Here is a 19,195-nt window from a genome sequence, read left to right on the forward strand (position 1 = left end):
GCTTAATTTCTGTGAATGAGAAAATGACAAATACATATCTGCTTATACATCTATTAGAAGATATGTACATGTTAGTTTTTCAGCAGAGCAGAAAACTATTCAGTGCCTTTGTGAGAACTATATGAGATATAATTAAAACATTTGGGATCAAACTTATTAACCTGAAATTACAGCATCATACTAAGTTGCAATGTGCCACACCATGTCTGGTGTAGCACTTTTCAACACATAGAAGCACACGGATCACCCATTAATCTGTCATCCATCAAGTTAATGCAGTCATGATGAATTTATGCACACTGAATAAAAGATGTTTCACTGCACTTTAATATGAGTGATTTCACTCAGCAGCAATTTTTTTTTTTTATGAAAGCCCAAGTATGAGAGAAATTTGAACCTATAGTACTTAGTACCGTTCATAGGTTGAAAATTGTGAAGATGAAAGAAAATACTTGTTGGCATTAGACGAATTTTTGTAGATTGTAATTTTCAGAAAACACGTGTGAAGGGAGATTTTTCCAGAAAAAAAAACTGAAGAAATAAATGAGAAAGAAGAAAAGCTGGTTCTGTGAGTTTGAAGTTGGGCAGTAAAAGGATGCTGAATGGTTGCAGCATGTGTCTGGATCAGTTTGAAGTAGGAAAAAGCAAGAGTGGGAATTACAGAAACCAATTCAGAAGAACAGTGCACATGGAAGTATCTATAGAAAATGCATTCCACAGAAACAGAAAATCTATGAGACAGAGAGTGGAGAGACTTTGTTAGAGATGGTTCATAAATTAACCTAACTGCCTTGCTTTGACTGGAATCTAGAACCCTGAGAGAGGTTTTGGGAGCAATCACCCCAAGTATAAGGGAACAATATTCCATTGTGGGGCAGATTTGTGATTTGTACAGAGTGAACAGCTGTTTGGAAGAAAAGTGGTAATGTCAAGAGCAAAAGAGAAAACTCAGTTTTTCAGTTGGAGAGGAAACAAATTTTATGTGCTGATGCCAAGGAAGATTAGAAGTCAGGGTAATCCTCAATAGAGATTGGTGATCTTGTCTAGAAATCAAGAGTGTCATCAAAGGTAAGCATAGGAGCAGAAGAAACCTTTGTGCGAGATATAAGACAAGACTGAGTTTTAGAAGGATTGAAATCAACTAAGTTGTCTTTGCCCCACTGGAGAATTAACTGGAGATCGCATTTAAGGAATTGGTAGCGGATATTCGAGAAGTTGAAGTTGTTTGTGAAGCAAGGTTTCTAAAACTGAAAAGGTGCAATGCAATATGCTATCATCAGCAAAACTACGGATAGGATTTCTGGTCACTGGAAGAAGGTCATTAATATACAAGAGGAAAAGGGTGGGAGAAAGAACTGAACCTTGGGAAACACCATCATTAGTGGAGATGCTAGAAGACAGGAATCTATCTACCATCACCCACAGTAAGTAGTCAGAAAGAAAACTGGATCCCAATTATAAAAAACAGTTGGCAAACCATAAGGTGCAAGCTTATTTAAGAAACCTTTATGCCAAACACCAGTGGTGTCCAACCTATGGCCCACACAGAAAGTGAACTAAAACAGCATTTTAAATTTTGTTAATTATCAAAAAAATTCTCATTAAATGTTTTGTTCAGTAAATGTAATTGTGTATTGTACTTAATAAAATTTTCAAATATTTTCAATTTTATGTGTATCATTATATTTATTTATTCACCTTATTGTTGAAAAGCAGTGATTCTTTTCAGGTTATAAATTTTCTAAAGTGAGCATTTAAAAGCAAGAGTAAGGTATTTTTTTCAAAAAATAAAGTAAGGTCATATTTTTATAATTTTAATAAAATCTAAAAAATAAATCAGATATAGATTTGTTGCACATAAAACTGTTGGGAATTTGCATTTTTTTATATATAGCCTGAAAATAAAAAATGGTAACATAAAAACAGAAACTTCCTTTTACATGTAACAAGATATGGAAAATGTAACACGCTATTTTTCTTGAATCACTCAGTGTGGCCCACGAAACAAATCTAACTTTGAATGTGGCTCCCGTATGGGAAAAGGTTGGACACCACTGCCAAACAGACTCAAAAGCCTTTGAAATGTCAACAGCAACTGATTGAGTTTAACTAAACGTTTCCACTGAATTTGTCCATTGATCAGTCTATTAACCATTGACCAGTGGATCGACATTAATGGAATCCATACTGGAGATCACTGATCAGATGGAGGGTTTCCAGATAGTTTAAGATTTGGCCATTAATAGATTTCTCTGTTACTTTAAAAAGAGTAGAAGTGCAATGGGACAATAATTGGATGGGACAGATTTATCACCCTTTTTTAGGAAACGTCTGGATATGAGCAAATTTCCAAGCAGAAGGGAAAACACCGATGGCATAAGAAATTGTAAAAAAGCAACATAAAACAAGAGTAAGCTCAGGAGTACAGGTTTTGAAAAAAAGTGGAGAAATACCATCAGGACATGGTATCAAGGATGTTCAAAATTCTTCTGACATCCTTTTGACAGAAGACCACGAGAGGAATTGAATGTAGTGTATTGGAAATGGTAAGGGGTGGATTACCAAGATCATCAATAACGAATTAGAAGAAAAGTAGGATGCTAGCAGGTCAGCTTTATCTTTAGCTGAGGTGGCAATAGAACCATCCAGTTTTGACAGAGGTGAAAATAGAGATGGGCAAAAGTTGCAGTCAATAGCTTTGGCAAGAGACCAGAATGCTCAACTACCATTTGGACAAGAGCCAGTTTTTTACTCTCAGCCTGTTCAAAATCTAGTTTAGACTGATTAATAACTCTTTCCAAGTTGTGAGCTTTTGTTTAGGCAGAAAATGAATCTGGAGATTTGGATGCAGCCAATTCAAATATGTAACATTCTTATCTTGAATGGCCTTAGCACATTTATTGGAAAATCAAGGTTTAGATTAAAGGACAAGACAAAAAATGAATCTGGAGATTTGGATGCAAGCCAATTCCAATATGTAACATTGTTATCTTGAACAGCCTTAGCACATTTATTGGAAAATCAAGGTTTTATGTGGAGTGTAGAATAAATGATTTCATCCCTACAAGAAAAATTTCACAAACTTGATCTGAACAAACGTTGACATCACAGAATTTGAAACAGTAACCTGACCAAGGAAAAGAAATCTCGCAGATCAACCCATTTTGCATTCTTGTAATGCCAAACACCATTAGTAAGAGAATGGCCATGAGAGAAAGGCTCCATTTAATAAAAGACCATCACCAAGTTGTGATCTGAGGTGCCTAAAAGACCACTCATCTCGACTTAAAAGGGCTGTTTGTGAAAAAAAAATTAAGAATGTTGGTCTTGATCTTTTTGATCAAGATCAATTTGCACCAAATTCTGTTTCAAATTATGGAAAAGAGCAACAAAAACCATGAAATGTTTTTGCTTTTGGAAAAGATGTTATTTGTTTTTTAAACCTTCGGTAATTTGCAAATTCTGAACAAGGCCACATGTCCACCGAAGATAATCCTTACTGATCAGAATGTGATCACTCATGATCCGATCAGCAGTGATCAACATTTAATTATCTGAGAAGTTGCTAGTGAAATGGTATTTCTTTGTGGGCATGTCAATCAATTTTAACACAAGTATAAGAGTACAAAGTGTTTCAGTCAGGTTTGTGCCTCACATCCCCAATAATGATCACAGCCTGCTGCAAGTTCTCACCTGTCAAGATATTTGTCAACATGCTACTCTCGGCCCACACTTTGTTTCTTCCATTACTATTGGTGACAAATGATGGACGTAAGGCTATGACCTGGAAACAAAGGCCCAGTCCCCACAATGGAAGGCTGTCTTCTCCACAACACCAAAAAAAGGAAGCCAATCTTAATCAAAAGCTAAGACCATGCTTGTCATATTTTTTGACTCACAGGGCACCATTCATTAGACACTGTCCCACATAGTCAAACAATGCGATCCAAGAATTCAGCAAAAGAGTCCAACAGCAACTGAAGAATGCTGTTAAGAGAAAAAGGCTGAAAAGTGGATGTTAAGGAATTGGTGCTTGTCTCATGATAATGCCCCAGTACACCCTGCACTTTTCATTTAGGAATTTCTTGCAAAGCACTCTATCACTGTAAAATACCATATTGATTGAATTTAGCACCCTATTAATTATTATTATTTACTTCACATTTTATTTATTTATTTTTGTTTTGTTTCCCAAGCTAAAACTTTAAAATGTGAGAGCTTTGGCAACGAGAACTTTGAGGAAATTATTCAGAATGCAACACAGGAGCTATTCGCAATTCCAAAAGAAGCCTATCATTAGAGTTGCCAGACATAGGCCATTTCAGGGAATAATATTTCCAAGATACCCCTTTTTTAAAATTTGAACTGGGGTATTTGAAAAAAGCAGAAATCATAAAACACCCTGTTTAGATGATTATTTAGGAAGAAAGAATTAACTGACGATAAAGTTGTTATCGAAATGCACTGTTAAAGACCCAAAAAATGGCATTTTTTCCTATTTACAAAGAGGGTTATAGAATATTTATATTATGCTTATTTTGTAACCTTTTACATTCTATTTGACTGCTTTTTTCATTTCATCGTAATGTTTTAAGGCTCAGGCAACAAACTTTTTTTTTTATTTAAAATTCCCAATATCAATATCGATTTGCTGTATGAAGAATATGTTCCGTAGAAATCATTCCATAAAAATACTGAGACAAAAGACCTCAAAAATACCACAGATATTTGGATAAAATTTTTAAATGCATACAAGGACGTAATACAAAAAAAATTTAATATTGTTTTTTCTTTGCCTCACTCAAATGCAATGAGTGAGTGAGTATTTAGCTTAATGTTTAATGCAAATGCACAGAAAAAGGATAGAAATAAATTAGACCAAAAGAATTGTTGTTGTTGTTGTTGGGGTTTAATGGCGCATAAGCAACTTTGGCTATAATGCGCCTATTCATTTATATTAAAGGAAAAGGGAAAAGGGAAAGAATCGTACTGTCTGAAATGTCCTTAATCAGAAAAGATTAAAAATTCTAATTTGCTTCAGAAAACGGAAGAATCCAGATATATTTGCCTTGTCACCTATCAAATTCTCTAGGGTTATTGGTTGTTGAAGGATAACCAGTGATTGCAGGGTTGAAATTCTGTCTTGTTTATAATAGGGGCAGTCAATCAGAATGTGTTTAACAGTCATATTTATATAGCAATGTGGACATTTTGGTGGATCATCTCCTGTGAGTAAATGAAGATGGGTCAGGTAAGTATGACCTATTCTTACTCTTGAAAGAATTACTTCTTCTCGTCTTGATGTCCGGACACTGGAGGGCCAGATTTTCGGAACCTGCTTAATCTGAAAGAGTTTATTATTCGTTTGGGAATGCCATAGGGCTGTCCATTCTGTTAGGCATGCAGCATGAAACATTTGTGCATAGTCTGAGGCTGGGACAGGGATATTGGTTAAATCCAAGCTGGTTGGGTTTTTTGCAGCTTTATCAGCCTGTTCATTGCCTAAAATAACAGAATGTGCTGGTATCCAGCAGAAGGCGACCAGTTGGTGACGTTCTTTAATCTTTAGTAATAATTTTCTAATTTCAATTATAACAGGGTGAAATTTATCTGAGGAACTACACAAAGCGTTGATTGAGCTGAGGGAATCCGTGTAAACTACTGATTTTAATGAGCAGTCAGGAGAGAGATTTTTTAAAGCTAGTTTAATTGCGAATAACTCAGCTGAGAAGATACTGAATTCAGAAGGAAGGGCTGCTGATACAATTGTATTCGGAAACACTGCAGCTGCTCCAACTTTTGAATTTGATTTAGAGCCATCTGTGTATGTTGGTAAAAAATCAGTATATTTTTGAGTGTGAACAGCATGAACTTGTCTGGTATTTGATGATTGCAAAATATTCTTTCCCCATTGACAGAAGTAAGTGTCACAAGTCGGGATAGGAGTTTGAACCCATGGTGGTTGGGTACAAGTGGCTACTTGTTGTACGGAATGGATGGATATATTCCAAACCTGCAGTAGTTCAAGAAGGCGATGACCAGCTGGTTTTACTATGCTAGGTTTATTTCTGTACAGATTTTCTAATGGTGGATTGAAAAGATATGACTGAATGGGATGTGAGGCACAGCTTTGTATCTTGACAGAATACTTCAGTAATAGCAATTTCCTACGTAGAGATAGTGGCGGTTCATGAGCATCAATGTAAAGGCTATGTGCAGGCGATGTTCTGAATGCGCCAAGTGCAATCCTCAATGCACTGTGTTGTACTGGATCAAGCCAGCGTAATGCGCTCTTTCGGGCAGAGTCATAAATGGGAGCTCCATAATCAAGACGGGATCTGATTAATGCCCTGTATAATCGAAGAAGGCAGGTACGGTCTGCACCCCACGTTTGTGCAGATAAAGATCTGAGTATGTTTATCTTTTTTAAGCAGGCAGTACGTACTTTTTTAATGTGCTCTAAAAAATTTAGCTTGTTGTCCATGATTAAACCTAGAAATCTAATGTTACTAGTAACTGGGATGGAAATATTAGAGATGTGAAGTTCAGGATCCAGATGAAATTTGCGTTGTCTACAAAAATGGATAGCAACTGTTTTCTGCTGTGATAGCCTATAGCCGTTAAGGCTGCCCCATTGCTGTATTTTATTTAATGATATCTGAAGCTGTCGTTCAATAGATCTCATATTTTGGGAATGACAGGAGATGGCAAGGTCATCCGCATAAAGGTAAGTTTCTACAGTATTTGGAAGTTGTTTAGTGATAGAATCTATTCTTAGGGCAAAAAGAGTGGCACTCAGTACTGATCCCTGTGGAACACCTTCTTCCTGAATGTAAGTTTCAGAGAGGGCATGTTGGTATCGAACTTGAAAAGATCTAGTGTGTAGAAAATGCTTTATAAATATAGGAAGGTTGCCCCACAGACCAAGAGAGTAAAGGTCTCTTAGTATGCCATGCCGCCAGGTGGTATCAAAAGCCTTCTCTATATCTATGGAAACCATTACTAGATGTTCATGCTTAATAAAGGCATTACGAATGGCAAATTCAGCCTTAACCATAAGGTCCAGGCATGACCTGTTTTGACGAAAGCCATACTGACTATTGCTCATTAACTGTTCTGACTCAATGATCCAGACGAGTCTACAGTGGACAATTTTTTCTAGAATTTTGCTGAGGCAGCTTGAGAGGGATATTGGTCTATAGCTATGGGGATTGGTTGGATCTTTTCCAGGTTTTAGGAATGCCAAAACAGTAGAATGATGCCAAGAAGTTGGATAGATATTTTCTAGAAAAATACGATTGTAAAAGAGCAGAAGGAGATGCAATGCTCTGTCATCAAGATGTTGTAGAATGACGTAATAGATTCCGTCTGGTCCGGCAGCACCATTGTGGGCTGTTCCGATAACATGCAAGAGTTCGGAATATTGTAGGGGTTTGTTATACGGCAGAAGGAGAGCAGTTTGGAAGTTAACAGAGTGCTGTTCTGCAGTGTTTTTAATTCTCTGGAAAAGTGGAGTATAAGCTTCTGTCGCTGAGATTTCAGCAAATGTGTTGCCCAAAGCATTTGCGATATCTAAAGGACTAGATAGATCTTGCCCATTACAGGACAGAATTGGTGAAGGTACGGTAGGGAACTTACCAGAAAGCTGTCTAATTTTTTTCCATATTATTTTGGTGTCAGTGTTTTTGTTAATGCTTGATGCAAAACGGATCCAGGATTCTTTCTTGGCTTGCCTTTGTATGAAGCGTGCTTTTGCCTTTGACTTCTTATAATTTATTAGATTGGGTGTTGTTGGATATTGCCGAAACAAATTCCAGGCTTTATTTTTTGCTTTTTTGGCTTTTGTGCATTGCTCATTCCACCAATAATTATAATGCTTACGAACCGAGGGATTTGATAGTGGTATTGTTTCTTTAGCCACATTTAGGAGATGTGACGTGATGTATTCTGTCACATCATCGATAGGCTGGAGACGGATTTTTTCCTCATCAAAAGATATTGATGACCGGAATTTTGCCCAGTTTGCTCGGGCAAATTTCCATTTTCTGCAGGGTTGAGCTGGAGGAGTCTGTGCTATTAATAGGTTGCATACAATTGGGAAGTGATCACTACCCATTATATCATTTAAAACATACCACTCTATGGTCGGGACCGGTAATGGAGAACAGATGGAGAGATCTATGGCTGAGGTATGTCCATTTGGGAGCTGAACGTGAGTGTGTGTGTGCCAGTATTGAGTATAGTGAGGTTTACTGCCTCTATTAGGCTCTCAATGAGTCGACCTCGTCTATCTAATTTAGGATCGCCCCATAAGGGGTGGTGCCCGTTGAAGTCCCCTAACATACAGAGAGGTGGAGGTATCTGTATAAGGAGATCGATCTTCAAGATCTTTTAAACAGTAGGTACGGTTTGGCTGTAAGTAGATTGATACTAAAGTTATTTCAAGATGGAGCGTTATACGCACAGCAACAGCTTCTATTTCAGTGTGAAGTGGAATATGTTTAGTTGGGATCATTGAATTAATCAGGATTGCTACACCACCATGGGCAGCATTTGCTGTATTACGATCCCTTCGATAAAGGCAATAGTTCTTTATCGAAGGAGAAATTTGCAAAGTTAAGTAAGTTTCCTGAAGACAAAGGGCAACTGGAGAAAATCGATTTATTAGATCTTGGATATCGACTGTATTGCAACGAAAGCCTCTGCAGTTCCATTGTAAAATACAAGGCATTATTTGTTTTTAGTTGATGGAGATGATTCTGACTGCTTTTTGAAAGTGACTGGTTTATGGCGTTCCAATTTGTGTTTGTCTTTTTTTTGGAAGACTGGCCGACCGGTGTCCATTTCTTCTTCTTCGGCATGGATTTCTAAAAGAGGATCTTCCTCTATAGATGTTCCATCTGTGTCCATGGTTGTGTCTCGATTATTTTTGATTATATTTGAATTTGTAATTGGTAGCACTCATTGGAGGAGGAGATTCTGCTGGTATTGTAAGAGGAGTATTATTTGCTTGGTCTGAGAGTTTGGGTTGTTGTTTAGGTACATTTGGTTTTTCCACAGAGAGGACAGTTCTAGCCCAATCTGAAATTGAAATATTAGTAGGAACTGTAACATTAGTTTGAGTAGAGACTGTTTGGTATTTTTTAACTGCATTAGCATAGGAAATATTTTTATTCATAGTAGGTGCCACTAGTCTTCTCGCTTCTGGGTAACTCAATTTGTTCTCGACCTTGTATTTTACAATTTGTTTCTCCGTTTTCCATTTTTCACAAGTTCTAGAATAGGCAGGATGATCACCTTTGCAATTTGGACATGTCATTTTAGTAGTCGTACAGTCACTTGGTATGTGATCCGGGGAACCACAGTTGGGACAGACAGGAACTCCTCTGCATACAGTTTGTGAGTGGCCATACTTTTGACATTTAAAACATCTTAAAGGATTGGGAATGTACGGGCGGATGCGGCAAAGTAAATAACCTGCTTTTACAGAGGAGAGTAAGTTGGGCGTATTGAACGTGAGAATAATGTTTCTAGTTGGGATAAGTTGATTATCTTTTTTTGTCATTATACGTTTGGCTTGAATTACATTTTGTCCCTGCAGCTCTTGGGTAATTTCTTCCTCTGTGACATTTAACAGGTCCCAACTGGATATGACACCCTTAGATGAATTTAGGGTTGCGTGAGGAGATATTTTTACCGGAATGCCCGCAAAGTTTGTTAACTGTAAGAGTTTCTCCGAATGCCTGTGGTTCGTAGTTTCCACTAGCAGACCAAAAGAATGTTGAAAGAGAACTGTTGATGAAAACCAATCACAATATGTCATTAAAAGAATTTTATGCATATGCACTAAAAAAATGAAAACCTGTTAAAGAAATTTTGCTGAAATGAAAAGTAAAAGGTAAAGTGCAGCCATTATCAACCCACCGCAGGATGGAAGCCTCCTCACAACAATTCATGCTGAGAGAAATGGACCATAATCTTCCACGCTGGTCCAATGAGGTTGACAGCTAAAGTATTGATAGGTAAATATTTTCTTTTTGATAAAATAAATCAGGTTTATTGAATATGTATTGTAAACAATTATGTAAAACATTTGATGTTAATATTTATAAAAGTTTCCTTTAGTGTTTAACTCTAGCAATAAAATTTTCCGAATTAAATTAATTAAAACACAGGCTATAATTCAGCTAATTTTATTAAAATTTGACTGATTTTGCATTCCGTGAACTTATAAAAATCAACAAAATATAGAAATAAAATAATTTTTATTAAAATTGTTCGGTTTTTTTTTTTTTTTTTTTTTTTTTTAAGATACAATGTGAATACCCCAAAACGAGGAATGAAAATCCCAAAATCAAATTTTTAATCTTGTCACCCTACCTATCATGAATGCTTTCAGTTACTGCAAAAGCAATGGAATTGACAAGGAGACTACTTCAAAGGAGATCTGTCCATTCACCCAGCTAGTAAGCTTTTAATTTTTGAAATATTAGTTCAGTTACTGAAGTAATCACACTTCATAATTTTCTGATAATTATAATTAAGATTCTTTGCTGGTTTGTGCATAAAACACAATGTGACAGAGCATAACCAACAGCAGATTTGGAGCTGGTTCACCAAGTTGTGATTTGAAGCAAAATTGAAATCACATCACCAAACTGAAATTCCAAATTTATTTTCGCATGTACATAAGTATATATTTAGATACAAGATTTCCCCAATCCGTGCTGCCATTTAGAAATTCAGTTTTTAATTTGCTATACATGAATCCATTAATTAATTTGTATTACCATGACTCTTGCTGAGAGTGCTGAGTGATGATGCAACACTACCTCCACCAGTTGTTAGCCTTCTGTAAGTTCCTTCCCGTTCAACCTATTAATATCAAAAATTAGCAGATTATTTGAATTTTACAATCTGACTACATAACGTTCATAATATAACTGTGTAAAAAATTTATTCTTGAAATTATGCTACCTACTCTAATATTTTCTTTAACACATTTCACTGTAAAACATAGTTATCATTTGCCAAAAACTAGTGCCTCATGCTAAGAAAAAATGACATTAACCATGTACCTGTTACCACAATATATTTTGTACAACAAAAAAAAGTAGAATATTTTACTTTTCAAAAAATAAAAGTTTAAACACAATAAACTTTAAAATCCAGCCCCTCCCCATCCTTGGGGATTGAATGGTGCAAGATTTAAAAATTTACAGATATTAGAAAGTTATGCCTAGGGGTTAAGCAGTTTTAGAGAAGCACATTTCAATTAATATTAAGCACTAGCAAATGAACATGTTTGCATTTGTAATCATTTATATTAATGAATAAATGTAGTGCTACCATTTAATAGAGTAAATAATAGTTAATTTTATTAAATGTGACAACAATTTTAAAAGCTTGCCTAGGAGAATATGGCCTCCTTAATGCAATATAATATGAAGTCACAGCGAGATGATTTTCATCATCCAGTGCGACACCATCGCTTTACTTGATGGAGTTTTAAAGTAGTAAAACTCGTGTTCAGTCTCCAGAGCAAAGTTTTGGCAAACCGCCACTCTTCCATCATGCAGTATGAATGATGTCTTTTGAGAATACGATGGGCACCATAGTCAGATCCAATGATATTTACAATTCAAGGGTACAGATCTAAAACAGTGATTGCATGCCAGTCACTAGATAATCCACCAGACCGAAAACCTAACCTATACGAATGGCATGGTCAAGGATGTATCACAGCAGGAATGCTGGGTTATTCTTGCTGCGTGCACACCATATTCAAAAATTTCATTAATTCATACATATCCACCCTCTACTCTTACTTTATCTACTAAATGCCTCATGACTGGCCAAACTAACAAACTTATCTGCAAAAACATCTAAACATCTTAAAAACTTCCTCATTCATTTCACAAATATACATGGTCTCAGTTGCAATCTCAATGATGTCCATTCCCAACTACAATCTGCCAAACCCCCACAGACACTTTTTTTTCCCCTCAACCACTAAAACCTCAGCTGTCTTAACTGTTCGCTCTATAATTCTTTTTTGCTTCAAACACGGCACTTGAACAAATGGCATTTTTTTATCTGCAGTTTAAAATCTCTCTTCACAATATTGTCAAATTCACCTCTTGCTTCTACCATCCTCCCAACTCCACTAGTCACTTGAAACTCAAGTGATTCCCTTTCATTGAAATGACTTTCCATAATCAAACTGTCCTAACAGTGAAATGACTTTCCTTGGTGATTTTAAGGCTCACAACTCCAGTTGACTTCAGTTTTCTTGTTACAGTGACCCACCTGATCGAGATGCTGGAGCTTCTGCAAAATAATTATGACCTCACATAGCTTACTCATTTAAATACCCGAATATCAGACAATCCTAACCATACACCAAATATCCCCTTTATCTTTTTTCTGACCAGAAAAAGTGCTCGATATGTGGTGAATATCAGTGGTCTCTAAGACATCATAACTTGATGATGAGATTATCTCTTTTCCAATGGAGCCTCTTTCTCAAGGCCAATCTCAGGATTGTGATGGTTGCCACTATAAGTATGCAAAATGAGATAATCTGTACAATTTCCAATCTTCTTTTCCCTAATTGGATTACTGTCTGAAATCATCCCAATGCTTGTGAAGATGGTCTCGGCAAAATTAGGAATGAAATCCTTTATTGCGCTTGATGATGTGATGTCACTTCTCCAATGGAGCCTTTCTCAAGGCCATTCTCAGGATTGTGTTGGTTGGAACTATAAGTATGCAAAATGAGATAATCTGTACAATTTCCAATCTTCTTTTCCTTAATTAGATTACTGTCTGAACTCTTCTGATCCCAATGTTTGCAAAGATGGTCTCAGCAAAATTAGGAATGAAATCCTTTACTGCATATACCATCCTAAAATCTGATCCCTTATCTTTATCTAAACCTTAGTTTTTTTTTCCAATAATGTGCTAAAGCTGTTCAAGAAAAGAATATTGCATATCACAACTGGCTTGTATCCTTATCTCCAGCTTCATTTTCTGCCTACACTAAAGCTAACAACAACTGTAAAGCAGTTATTATACCAATGATCCATATTGGTGATCAATGTTTGCCGATACAGATTCCATCAGTGTTAATCTGCTGGCGATATACAGCTTATGTTACTCATCTTTGGACAAATTTAATGGCAGGTTAGTTCGATGAAATCCAAACAGTTTCTCTTGATATTTCCAAGGCTTTTGATTGTGTTTGACAAAATGGTTTTCTGAACAAGATTCCATCTTGCAGACTGCCAACTGTTTTTTGTAATTGGGTATCGTTTTCTCTCTGACCACTCATTCTGAGTGATGTTAGACGGCTCACATCTTCTGGCTTCACCACTAATGCAGATGTTCAACAAGATTCAGTTCTTTCTGTAATCTTTTCCTCTTGTATATTAATGACCTACTTACACTGACTGGAATCCTATCTATAGTTTTGTTGATGATAGCACATTGCATTCCAGTTTTGGAAGCCTTTCTCTAGACCAACAGTGCCTGAACATTTTGAATATCCAACACAAATTCCTTAAATGTTAAAAAACACACAATTCTCCAATCGGGCAAAAACTTAATTTCAATCCTCCTCAAATTCAGTTCTATCTAATTTCTAGCCAAAATGATTTTACTAATCCTATCTCATCTTCAATGACACTCCTATTACTTTACTAGGTCACATAACTACTAGAAGTTTTACTCTAACTTTTAACTTTTCTCTCTCTGTTAGAATATGCACAATACAAATATTGCTTCATCTGCATCTAAAACTCTAGGTTTTCTCTTTTGATCTCAGTGTTAATTTTCTTTTAAAACAACTACTCACTCTGTACAAATCTGGAATCTGCACTACCATGGAATATTGTTCCCGTATCTAGTGTGGTGGTCCCAAAACTGATCATTAGTAGTGGCATATGATGCAAGAAAGCAAGCTTATACAGCATCAGCAAAAAAAACAAAACAAAACCAAAACTTTCCATTTCACCTATCTATTTGCTCCAAACATTTGTTCAGTACCACCCTGAATCTATTTAAGCTATCAACTTCCACAATGACAGATGGAAGTTCGTTCCATCTGTCACTGGAAAATTATGTACCAGGTACATAATAAGTTGCTGCCAATCTACTCTGAGGCTGATAGTGTCACTGACAATGTCACAGCAGCAGCCGCTAAAAACGTTTTTACTGCAGGAACTCATTACGAAACTAAAATTATGTGTAAAGTTACCATTTCACATATATGTTCATGAAGACATGCATTATAATTCCGATACCAAATTATTTTAGGAAATTGTCTTTTCACCCATCTTCCATTTCCTTTTCGATAATGAGCAGTAAATTGGGCAAGAGTTATATCTTTTAATGTTTTGCCCCATTTTTCATATTTATCAAAAATACTATCTTTCCATATATCTAAAGACTCACTCTCAACTTGCTGTTCATCCAATTCAGCTTTTGATTTACGCAACTTCTGATGCCCATGTGGCCATACCATAGGCACGTATTCAATCGCTCTTGAAGACACGGACATTGGTTATTGTAATAAATACCAAGCTACCTCTTGTGAATTCATCTCCACAGAATTCACTACGTTTATACGCTTAATTCTCGTGTTAGATCAGTTATATCCATATCAGGATATTCTTCTTGTATCTCTATAATTTTCCTTTGCAGGTTGCTTATTCCTCTGTTAGTTTCATTCACATATTCAACTGCTTATGCTGCACATGAATATTCTTCTATGATAAATTGTAAATCCGAATTAGACTTGGTATCAAACGTGGTCGTTTGATACCAGCCCAAAATATTTAGATATTCTTCTTCTGACTGGCATTGATTTGATTTAAGGAATTCTTTGAAATTAACATGATTATCCAATTCTAATGAGTCGTGCATTTTATGATATTTTTTGCGATAAGCTAATCTTCGATTGTCATCTGTGGCCATCAGTATCAATATACAAGTTTGCGACACTGGCCAAAAAGGTGCTTCGAATCAACATTTGAAGTTCTGCATTCCTTATATAAGGAATGCTTATATAAGGAATGCAGAACTGGAATTTGGGGAGTACAACGTCTACAGAAAGGATAGACTGTATAGGAAGGGAGGAGGGGTTATGCTATTAGTTAAGAAATACATAAAATCCAAGGAAGTGAAGCCAGTTGACATCGCTGGACAGTGCAGTGTCGAGTCAGTTTGGTGTGACATAAGCATTGGGAGATCAAAATTGAGAGTAGGAGTGTGCTATAGGCCTAATGACTCTGATGAGTATAATAAGATACTATACAGGGAAATAGAGTGGGCCACTCTATTTCGACATTAGTGTGTTGGTTTGCGTTATTATTTTTATAACAGGTAAAAGTATGTTTATGTTACTGTAAATTAGAATAATCTAAAGTTTTCTCTAAAGAACAAAATGCATCTATCATTCGGATTGCTTCTTCCATCCCACCTTCTTTTTCTTCTAATGGTGCAGAGGGTGCATTGTTCATCCATAATAATATATGTGCATGGTGGACTTCCTTGATGTTGAAATTCAATGCGTTTAAAGAAATTCACAACATAATATTTCCCAAAAGGACTATAGGTTTTCGATTTTAAAAGTTTGAGTCTCAACAATTTTATTAAAGTATATGGCACACGTTACAGGGTCTTCATTTATTAATGTAGCTCTTTCCATGTACAGTAGATCCATAACATCATTAGTTGTAATTTCTCGTTTATATCTGAATTTGTATAACATACATAGTAATACGGGCCATGTTGGTTCATGTGCACTCAACATTAAGAATATTGTAGGTTTTCCTAATGGATGAATTGTGGCGAACACATCTCGTTTACGTTGACTCCAATAATATGCTGAATTGGGAACTGATTTTAGAAATGCCAAGTTAGCCTCTAATGACTTGTTTATATATTCTTTCGATTCCAATATAGAATGATGTTAGCTGTTATTCCTACTGATTTAAACACAATTTGCAAATTTTCTGTGGTACGCATTCGCATAATTTTCATTGCCATATATAGCAAATGTTGGGAAGTTATTCCACAATGATCAGATCTATGAATTTCATTCTATGCCATCATAAAGGGAGTAATTTTCAATCCATTTTTAAATTTTCCTGAATGTCCCAAATATATAGCTGGATTTTTTTTTTTTTTTTTGATTTGGTAGTTGTTGGCGCATCGGCGTCTGTGGCCATATTGCACCTCCCAAGGTTTTTGTAGTACTCTGATCCAAGCCCGAGGCGGGAATCGAACCCGCGACCTTTGGGTTGCCGGGCAGGTACTTTACCCACTCGGCTAGCCCGGTCGGCTATATAGCTGGAAAAGAAAGTTATTCTGCATGTATATCAAATATGAAACTTGTTGGAGACGATTTCTGACCTGGTGCTATACATAAATATTTATCTTCACATCATAATAATGTTTGTTATTGACTTTTACAAACCAATCCTTGATACATTCTTCATCCATCCATCCCTGCCTTCAGTTGTACAAGTACGTGAATTCCATTTGGTAAAATTTTCTTTTAAAAATTAACATTGGCAGAAGTTTTGTTAACATCAGCACAAGTTAAAACTGCGGTGTAGTGTCTTTTCAAGTCCAGTTGTTTTAATAGTTGTAGATTTTTACAATCTCAGATTTATGATTTTATTGGATGGCACATCAAGTCAATGGAATTTCATCCAGATTCCCAATTTTGCTAAGTTTGTAGTTGCTTCATTTTCTAGCATTAAGGATAAATTTATGGAAATCTAATATTTTCTGTTCATACTCAACAGGCATTCTCTGGGCTATTCTAGTTCTTGTGCATAAACTTAACCCGTTTCTTTTCATGAAGCAATAACACCAAGACTCAATTCCTTTAAAGTCGTGGATCCCAATATCAGCTGCTTGTTTCTGTGCTTCTACTATTATCATTTTAGTACTCACTGCAATACCCACATCTCTAAGTTCCATTATTCAACTACACAAGTTTTCTTCCAAATTTGGCCATTTAGGTGGAATTTTATGAAGGCTGTGCTTTGTTTTATCAGCTTCTTGTAATAAAACTTCCTGCTTCCTCCACTGACAAATCATCTTCTCAGTAGATTGTAGTCCGAAATTTCATTCTGCTGCTTTGTTCCCGTGTTCTTTGGCATATTGCACTACTTTTAGCTTAAATCCAATAGTATAATTTTGCCTTCATGATGTGGCTGCCATTGATAACGGCTTAAATGTATAACTGGAATTAACTTATTACTCCAACAACAGCCTGGTAATTACTGAAAAGTGTACTATACAGTAGTTAACTATCCATTAACTACTATAAATTAACTCTCGGTTTTACACATGTGCTGTTTTGGCACTTTTGGCTTCTAAGACGCAGGGCGATTTTTTAATGTATTTATAAGGAAAAAAATTCTTCATATAAGCCAACAAATACAGTAATAGTAAACTCTATAATATTGGTGTAGATAAACCATAGTTAATCCATAAAATTAAACTACGTATGGAGTGTAAAGGCATCATTTTAATTATATCTCATATTGTGGCTACCTTCACAATGAGATACTGGGTATTGCACTACTTCGAATAAGTAACACTTCTCTAGTAGAGAAGACTACTTATTCTCAGTGGGCACCACCACCACTTGGACGACACTGTTTCAAGGCCTATTGGCCAATCTGTTCAGAATTCTGTTCCAAATGGTGAACAGAATTCTGTTCACCACTTGGCATCTCTCAATATTGTGGAATTAAATTTGCAACTGTGATGGCATGTTTGCATTTCCAGGGTACCTGCCCAGCCACCAATGACAGGCCAACAAGCCTTGAAACGGTGCCATCCAAGTTGTGGTGCCGTAACAGTAGTCTTCTCTACTAGAGAAGCATTACTTATTCGAAGTAGTGCAATACCTGGTATCTCATTGTGAAGGTAGCCACAATATTAGATATAATTAAAATGATGCCTTTACACTCCGTACATACTTTAATTTTATAGGTTAACAATGGTGTATCTACACTAATATAATATAGTTAATTTAAACTCATGTGGAATTACACCTTATGCATTTAGTCTTTAAATACGGTAATAATAAGAGAAAATGGCCTTTTATAGGGAAAGTTCAACAGCCAAACTGGCAACAAGCCTCAACTTGCCAAAAACCAACCAATTGACAATGGTAATTACTACACAGGCTGCAGCACACATCATGGCAATTACATCTTCACTCAGAAACACATTTCTATGATGTGGTAGGTGTGAACAAGCAGCAATGTTGAGCAATTGTCTCATGACTGTTTTGAAACAGTCTCTCAACAGTTGGGTGGAAAACAAATCTGCTAAACTGTTGTGAGAAAATGTTTTCCTGCAATAATGTATCTAGGTGTGGATGTAGCCTTTCTGATATCATCATTAGTTTTGAGATGATTGCCTTGAACAGGAGAAATGCTAATATCTTCCCAATCTATAAAGGAGGCACTAAAGAAATGATGGCCCTAGCACTGATGGTAACCACAGAATAGTTAGCCCAATTTCTGTGGTGGGCAAGATCATAAAGTCTGCAATTAGGGTCACTACACAGGACCATCTCAATAAGAATAGAACACTAAAGGAAAGCACAAGTTAGTGAAGTCTTTCCTAATCATTCTGGTTATTTATTACCATGATGTCATAAAGCAGTTGGATGTCAAAACCTAAAATCCACTAAAAAAACAGAATCGGGATTTAAGGAAAAACTGTTTATTATACAGGTAGATTTTAATAAAACTTTCTGATACATGGCTGCATGAGTGCATTGGGGGCTGGCTAAAGAAAAAGAGACAGAGGGCAGTCATAAATGGACATACTTCAAGTGGACAAGCATAGCAAGTGAGATTTTTTCAGGAATCAGTGTAGGGCCACTCTTGCTCCTAATCTTTCTTAATTTCATTGACAATTATGTGAACAAAATGCTAAAGATATGAAGGCTGGCTAGCAGCTAGAACCTGGCTGGCTATGATGCTTTAAAATGACAATGACTCAGAATGGTTACAAAAATAGGCTGGAAAATGACAACTTAGTCTTAATGCCACGGAATATACAGTTTCAAACTTGAGAAACAAAATAACCTTTGTTAAATAGATAATTACAGTATTGTGTTTCCAATTACAGTATTTTCTTGAATACCCTGCGCCTATGA

General features: G+C 36.1%; 1 protein-coding gene across 3 annotated transcripts in view; it reads right to left on the minus strand.

The window, feature by feature from the left end:
- The window catches only part of LOC150081717 (MAGUK scaffold protein DLG5-like), a 450,728-nt gene that overhangs the window by 382,707 nt on the left and 48,826 nt on the right, over positions 1-19,195 (minus strand). For all 3 annotated transcript variants that reach the window (XM_090378823.1, XM_090378822.1, XM_090378824.1), the window contains exon 3: positions 10,791-10,875. In XM_090378823.1, the coding sequence (XP_090234949.1) occupies positions 10,791-10,875 (85 nt within the window). The remainder of the gene's footprint in view (positions 1-10,790; positions 10,876-19,195) is intronic.

This window comes from Mastigoproctus giganteus, chromosome 8, assembly GCF_048544385.1.
Source record: "Mastigoproctus giganteus isolate SK-2022 chromosome 8, ASM4854438v1, whole genome shotgun sequence".
Lineage (NCBI taxonomy): Eukaryota > Metazoa > Arthropoda > Arachnida > Uropygi > Thelyphonidae > Mastigoproctus > Mastigoproctus giganteus.